At 59.4% G+C, this 6,178-nt stretch overlaps 1 protein-coding gene across 1 annotated transcript; it reads right to left on the bottom strand.

The window, feature by feature from the left end:
• Positions 1 to 555: 555 nt before the first annotated feature.
• HTRA2 (HtrA serine peptidase 2) lies at positions 556 to 6,060 on the bottom strand. The gene is made up of 8 exons (XM_062493278.1): positions 5,702 to 6,060; positions 4,645 to 4,849; positions 4,362 to 4,556; positions 4,199 to 4,231; positions 3,718 to 3,826; positions 3,234 to 3,303; positions 1,106 to 1,201; positions 556 to 884 (listed from the first exon to the last, which is right to left on the bottom strand). Exons 1-8 carry the CDS (start codon positions 6,058 to 6,060, stop codon positions 719 to 721), a joined length of 1,233 nt encoding a protein of 410 aa, XP_062349262.1. The 3' UTR covers positions 556 to 718.
• Between the last annotated feature and the right edge of the window lie 118 nt (positions 6,061 to 6,178).

Below are 6,178 nucleotides of genomic sequence, written 5' to 3'. Positions count from 1 at the left end.
GAGCTGCTCCTTCCCCGAAGGCCCTCGGCTTCCAGCGGTCCCCAGGGGCCGGGTGTGTGTGGGAGCAGAGCTCTGGCACTGACAGCGAGCTGAGGGCGGGACAGGCAGAGCCCGGCTGCGGCTTCCATCCTCAGCCCTCCTGGATATCGGGGCCAGGAGATGCTGCCCCAGCCATCGCAAGTCCAGCATTGACACCAATTTCACCAAGGCCCGGAAAGGCGCCAGCAGAAGGGAAGTGACTAGACAGCCATGGCACACCAGCATTGCTGCACTGCAGAGGTAATGCTGGTCCCAGACCTGCTCCAGGGCTGCTCTCACCCACAAAGGGGCCACACAATCCCTGGCTCAACAGCTGCCTGTCAGGTACAGAGAGCAGTCAGATCCCAGCCCACGTGGCTACCAAGCAGGTGGCAGGACACCATGAACACTGATAAAGTCTCTGGAGGCACAGCAAGCTCCTCCCCAGCTGCAGGGTCTCATGTGAGAACTCACAGAAAAAGCATGGTCCCACATACCATGCCATGGGAAGGAGGCAACATGGCCTTGGGGGCCGCTAGAAAAGTGCTTTATTGGAGTACAGAGGGGAGAGCTGCACCACAAGTCACAGGCCCCTCTCCTGGCCCCTTCCAGCCCTGCACGAACTCTCTGTCTCTGCCTGGCCAGCACGGACACATCTCAGTCCTGTCCTCAGCTCCGGGCCAGCACCGGGTGATCTCTGCTACTCGGTGACCTCGGGGACGACGCTCACGAGCAGGGTGTCATAGCCACGCCGCACCAGCAGGGCCAGGCTCTGCTGCGTCCGCACCGCCTCGTACACGTCCTCAGAACGCCTTGACACTGTCCCGTTGATCTCCAGCACCACATCCCCAGCCTTCAGCCCTGCCCTGCGTGGAGAACACAGATGAAGTACACAGAGGGTGAGGCAGGCGCTCAGCGTCATCATCCTCCAAGTCCACAGGAGCTGTGGTGCCAAGGGTTCTATAGCTGCAGCAGTACTTGACCAGCAAGACACCCAGCCTGGGAAAAGGTCACCAGGTGGTTTCTGCTGCAGACCCCAAGCCCTGCTGCTCCCTCACACACCCCTGAGGCACAGGGCAGCACTTACTGGTGTGCTGGGGAGCCGATGATCACCTTGTGGATCAGCACGCCGTAGGAGATGTCAGGAAAGGTGGGGTCACGCAGCTTCAGCTCTGCCAAGATGCTGCAGGGTGAACATCAGTATCAGGGATGGAGCTGGAGGCAGAGCAGGGATCCCACCCCACTCCCTGCAGCTGCACAGGCTTAGAGACCAGGCACAGAACCTCCCCTCCTGTGTCCCTGCATGAGCCACAGCTGCCAGCCCCAAACACGGCCATCCTCCTGTCAAAACGACAGAATGAAAATCCCATAGGCACCAGGGAGAGCTGGAAATCCCTGGAGCAACTGGGTCAGAGCTGTGGTGATGCATAGCCCCATGTCACATCAGCCTTCCCGGGGTCTGACCCACCCCTCCCCTGCTGTGGTTTCATTTCTCTGCCCTAAGTGGACAGGATACATAACACAGGCTGTGCCCCTCTTCCTGCCAGACATGTCAGCAGAGCTCTCCTCCTGACTCTAAACAATCAGTTTCTCCAACTTTCCCGCAGATTTTAGGATTTCTAAACCAAATTTAAACTCTGCATCTCTCACAGCTCCTCTTTGGACTCTCCCCAACTGCTCCTCACCCATCTTGAATGAAATCCAGAAGTGGATATAGCACTCCAGCTGGTCATCTCCAGAGTGACTGCATTCTTCCCTCAAAAACACTGCATCAGCTCCAATCCCTGCAGACCCACACACTCAGTCTCTGCCCAGTTCTGCTCCTGTCAGGTCCCTGCTCAGCCAGCCAGTGCTCCCCACGTGGCTGTGGTCTGTGCTGAACTCTACTGTGCTGTCTCACAGCCCAGTACAAGCTGCCATCCCTTCCCAGTTTCACACAGCAAAGGTGGGAAGTGGCCTCTCAAGTTCATCTCACCCAACCCCCATCAGGCTCAGTCAGGGCAGGCTGCTCTGGGCTGTCTCCAGCTGGGTTTTGAGGCTCTTCAGGCAATGTGTGTCAGGCTCTGTGCACCCTCCTCACAGTAAAAAAAAAAAAAAAGATTTCTTGTGGACTCCTATATGTCTCTGTGCCCACTGCCTCTTATCTAGCCTGGGCACCACCGACAGAGCAACGGGGTCTGTGCCTGAGCCTGTGACCAACACAGAGCTTCTCCTTCCTGTGCCAGGGAAAGGTTTTCAGATAGAAAGGTTCAGGGCAGTCACCCAATTCCAAGGGAGCCCTTCCTGCTGTGCACTAACAAGCCTGGCAGTCAGGTGGTTTCCCTGGACCAGCTCGGGGGCTGTGTGGAAGGAAGTTGGACATGTGTCCCAGGAGCCGTGTCCGAGGAATTTCACGCTGCTTCCTGACAGACCTGGTCTCTATAAGCGTGGCCAGGGAAGCAGGAGGAGGCTGGGCTGGCCTCCCACATCTCTCGGGTTCTGCCGGATACCAGCACCATCTGCTGGGCATTGGGGAACTCACCAGACCTTTAGGAGGGCAGAGTACAGCCCCAAAAGGTGTTTGCCCAGCATGCCACAACACCAGCCCCACGAGGCAGCTGAAGGTCTCTTAAATGTGGCTGCAAGAGCCAAAGAACCAGAGCAGGTGTTGTCCTTGAGAACTGCTCCCAGAGGTGAGAGCACAGGTCCTGCTTGCTGACGTGGGCGCTTCACAGAATTGTCTGGGTTGGAAAAGACTTTGAGGATCAAGTCCAACCACTCCCCCAGCTCTACCAAGGCCACCACTGACCATGTCCCCAAGTGCCACATCCACACAGCTGTTAAAGTCCCCCAGGGATGGGGACTCCACCATTGCCCAAGCCCTCGGGTGGACAGCGCTTTCCAAGAAGAAATATTCCCAATATCCAACCTCAACCTTCCCTGGCACAACCTGAAGCAGTTGCCTGACCCCCAGCTGGCTCCACCCTCCTATCAGGGAGAGCACTTTTTATCTGCTCAGAAAGTCTGCTACCACTGTAGAAACTTGCAAGTTTCCCATTTACCCCTGAGCCAGTCAGGAATCTAACCACAACACAAGCACAAAGAGATCTGAGAGTGAAAGCTTAAGATGTTGAGACAATCCTACTAAAACCAGGCACCCTGTTAGTTGTGAAGATCCCATCATATCCCTGCCCCAACAGGACTGGTCTGTTGACCCCTGACCTCAGGACAGGTACCTGGGAGTGAGGGTCAGCATCATCACCCCAATGTACCGGCGCTTTGTCTCTGCATTGCCAAACCAAGAGCCTGTGGAAGGAAAGGACATGGAATGTCATGGCTAGAAAACAGAGACATGCTCAGAACAGTGCTGGGCTGAGTCCTCAGGGCAGGCAGCATCCAGAGCCATTCCAAATCCCTACAACAGCTCAGTCCAGTTCCCAGCACCAGCAGGAGCATTCCAGGTGTTGCATTCTGCACCGTGACTTGGCTTTCCTTGTCTGTCAGATTTTTGACAGAGAATGTCCCTCCCCAGTGTCACAGGAGAACACAGGGCAAGGCAGCAGCAGCAGCACAGCTTTCCTGTGACACCAGATGAGGCCCCAAAGACTTCTCCCACTCTCCTTGCCTTTCTTGGGAAGAAGGGCCCAGAGCCTAGCTGTGCCAAAGTTTCCCTCTCTCATCCTCCCCTCCCGACACCCAAGCAGGGAGGTCCCCACTCACTCTTGCGCTGCTCCTCCTTCTGCAGGAACTTCCGCAGCCGGTCAGAGGGGATGGCAAAGGAGATGCCCGATGTCACCTTCATGGTGTTCACACCAATCACCTCACCATCCTGCAGGGAAAGGGCACTGGGATCACTGTCGAGAGCCGGGGAACTACTGCACCAGCCTGGGGCCCCACCTGGCTGCCCATCCCTTCCCAGGCTGCTGTCCCGGCATTGCTGAAGCTGGGCAGGTGCCAGGGGATGAGTCCATGCACTCCCTGGGTCTGCCCTGCCAGCACCAGCCAGACCTCGTCTCCACTGGAGCTCCATCAGCTCCAACTGCCTCAGATACTGCACAGGGATTCTCACGCCACGCTTAGCCCTCCTCTCCCTCCTCCCTTCAGGAAGCCTCCCAGCACCCACAAGCACTCCCACACAGGGACACAGAGCACACAGCACATCCCTGCCCTGGCCAGCAAGGGGACAAGCGGCAGGACTCACCAGGTTGACGAGGGGGCCCCCAGAGTTCCCAAACTGCAGCAGAGGAGAGAGAGCGTGAGCACACCACAAGACTCCAATCCTGAGGCCGATCCCAGGGTGACCGGCCAGAACTCCCATGCTCCACGTGAGCCCCTCCTCCCTCCCATATCCCCATGTCCCTTACATCAATGGCAGCATCGGTCTGGATGTACTCCATGTCGGTGGCAGCCAGGCCCAGCTCACGGCTGCCGCGCTGCGCTGAGCTGACGATGCCCGAGGTGATGGTATTCTGCAGGGCAAAGGGGCTGCCCATGGCCACCACAAACTCACCCTGCCTCACCTCGGCCGAGCGGCCCAGCGGCAGCGTGGGCAGCGGATGCTGTGGAGAGCAAGACGGTCAGCAAGACAAAACACGACACGGAACGTCCCCGCCTCCCGGTGTCCCCACGGCTGTGACACGCACGCACCTTGGGCTTGATCTTGATGGTAGCAATGTCTGCCACCTGGTCCACGTCCTGCACCACGGCGTCGTACATCTCGCCGCTTGCCAGCTTCACCCGCACGCGCCGCCGGTTCGCCACCACGTGCGCGTTGGTGACAATCAGCCCATCCGGGGACACCAGGAAGCCTGAACCATTGGAGATGGGCACCTCCCGGCCCAGGAAGGGATGCCTGCAAGGAGGGTACGGGTCAGGAGGAGTGGCAGGGACAGGGCTGGGAGACAGCAGGGAGCAGTGACGGTGCATGGGTAGTGGCACGATGGGGGAATCCTTCCCTGTCCCAAGTCTGCACAAACAGAGGAATCCTCACGAATGCAGCAGGAATCCAGAGGTCGTGCACAGCTGTACGTACACATTACAAAGGTGTAATCCTACCAGGAACAGAAGCATGCAGGAGCCGGAAGGGCTATGACCTGTGCAGGGACAAGGCCAGAACACACAGAGCCCAGCCTTGTAGCAAGTAACAAACATCTTAGAGGCCACAGCAATGTTTCCTGATAGCAGGAGCAGACTCACAACTCTAGGCCCTAGTTCTCCTGGTAGGCAGGTGAAGCGAATGGAAAACTGCACCGACCAGCAAGGCCAAAGCCCAGCTGGTGGTGAATTATTGCCAGTGCAGGTCAGAAACCCAGAGAAGGAACAGCACCAGCTGACGCCTCCTTACATTGTGAAGCAGAGAAGGTGAAACTGCACACAGATGACACCAAGCTTGAAGCAGCAGTCACCCAGCTGGAGGGCAGAGCTGCTGCATAGAGGCACTCCGAGAGGCCGGAGGCATTGGATGGTGAGAACATTAATCAGACAGCACAAAGGGAACTGCCAAATGCTGCTCCCAGGCAGAGTAAGGAGGCAGCCTGGAAGGCACCTTCACCAGACGGCCCCGGAGGATGTGGAAGCGGCAGGGACGTGCGGCAGCCGCGTGTCGGTCCCTCCCACGCTACTCGCAGGAGCCCTCCGGAGGGGCCGGGACCACACTGCGCAGAAAGGACGGAAATCCTTCCCGGAGACCTCCCGGTGCCGGTACCTGCCCACGATCTCCACGTAGACCAGCGCGGGCGCCGTTTTCTCCACAACGTCGGCGATGAAGTTGAAGGCGGCGCGGGGGGATGTAGGCGGCGGGGCGGGCGGTGGGACGGGCACGGCGGCGCTCAGCGGGGGTCGGCGGCGCTCCCGGGCCCACAGCAGCACCAGTGCCGCCGCCCCGGCGCCCACCGCCGCCGCCAGAGACCGGCCCCTGGCGGAGGGCGGCGGAGTATGAGAAGGAGGAGGAGGGGGAGGGGGCGGCGGTGGCTCAGCGGTCCCGGTCAGTGCTCGGCACCAGCCCTGTACAGCCGGTGGCACCGGGATCCACCGGATCCGCGCTCTCCGTGCCGCTGCCGCCATGCCGCCGAGCGGAAACCGCGCCCCGCCGGGGCGGGGCCGTGCCGCGAGTCACTACGGGGGTTGTAGGCCTGAGGCGGAGTCTGTCCACAGCTCTCCTACACTGCGAAGCACGCCGGGA

The sequence above is a fragment of the Cinclus cinclus genome, chromosome 5 (assembly GCF_963662255.1).
Source record: "Cinclus cinclus chromosome 5, bCinCin1.1, whole genome shotgun sequence".
NCBI lineage: Eukaryota > Metazoa > Chordata > Aves > Passeriformes > Cinclidae > Cinclus > Cinclus cinclus.
Note: the sequence above shows the minus strand (reverse complement) of the source record. Positions and strands in the feature narration are given on the sequence as shown.

Coding starts and splice junctions, on each gene's coding strand:
- HTRA2 (XM_062493278.1), bottom strand. CDS start 6,060: ATGGCGGCAGCGGCACGGAGAGCGCGGATCCGGTGGATCCCGGTGCCA. Junction 4,557..4,644: donor CCATCAAGATCAAGCCCAAG/GTGCGTGCGTGT, acceptor TGCTCTCCACAG/CATCCGCTGCCCACGCTGCC. Junction 4,232..4,361: donor AGACCGATGCTGCCATTGAT/GTAAGGGACATG, acceptor CCTCTGCTGCAG/TTTGGGAACTCTGGGGGCCC.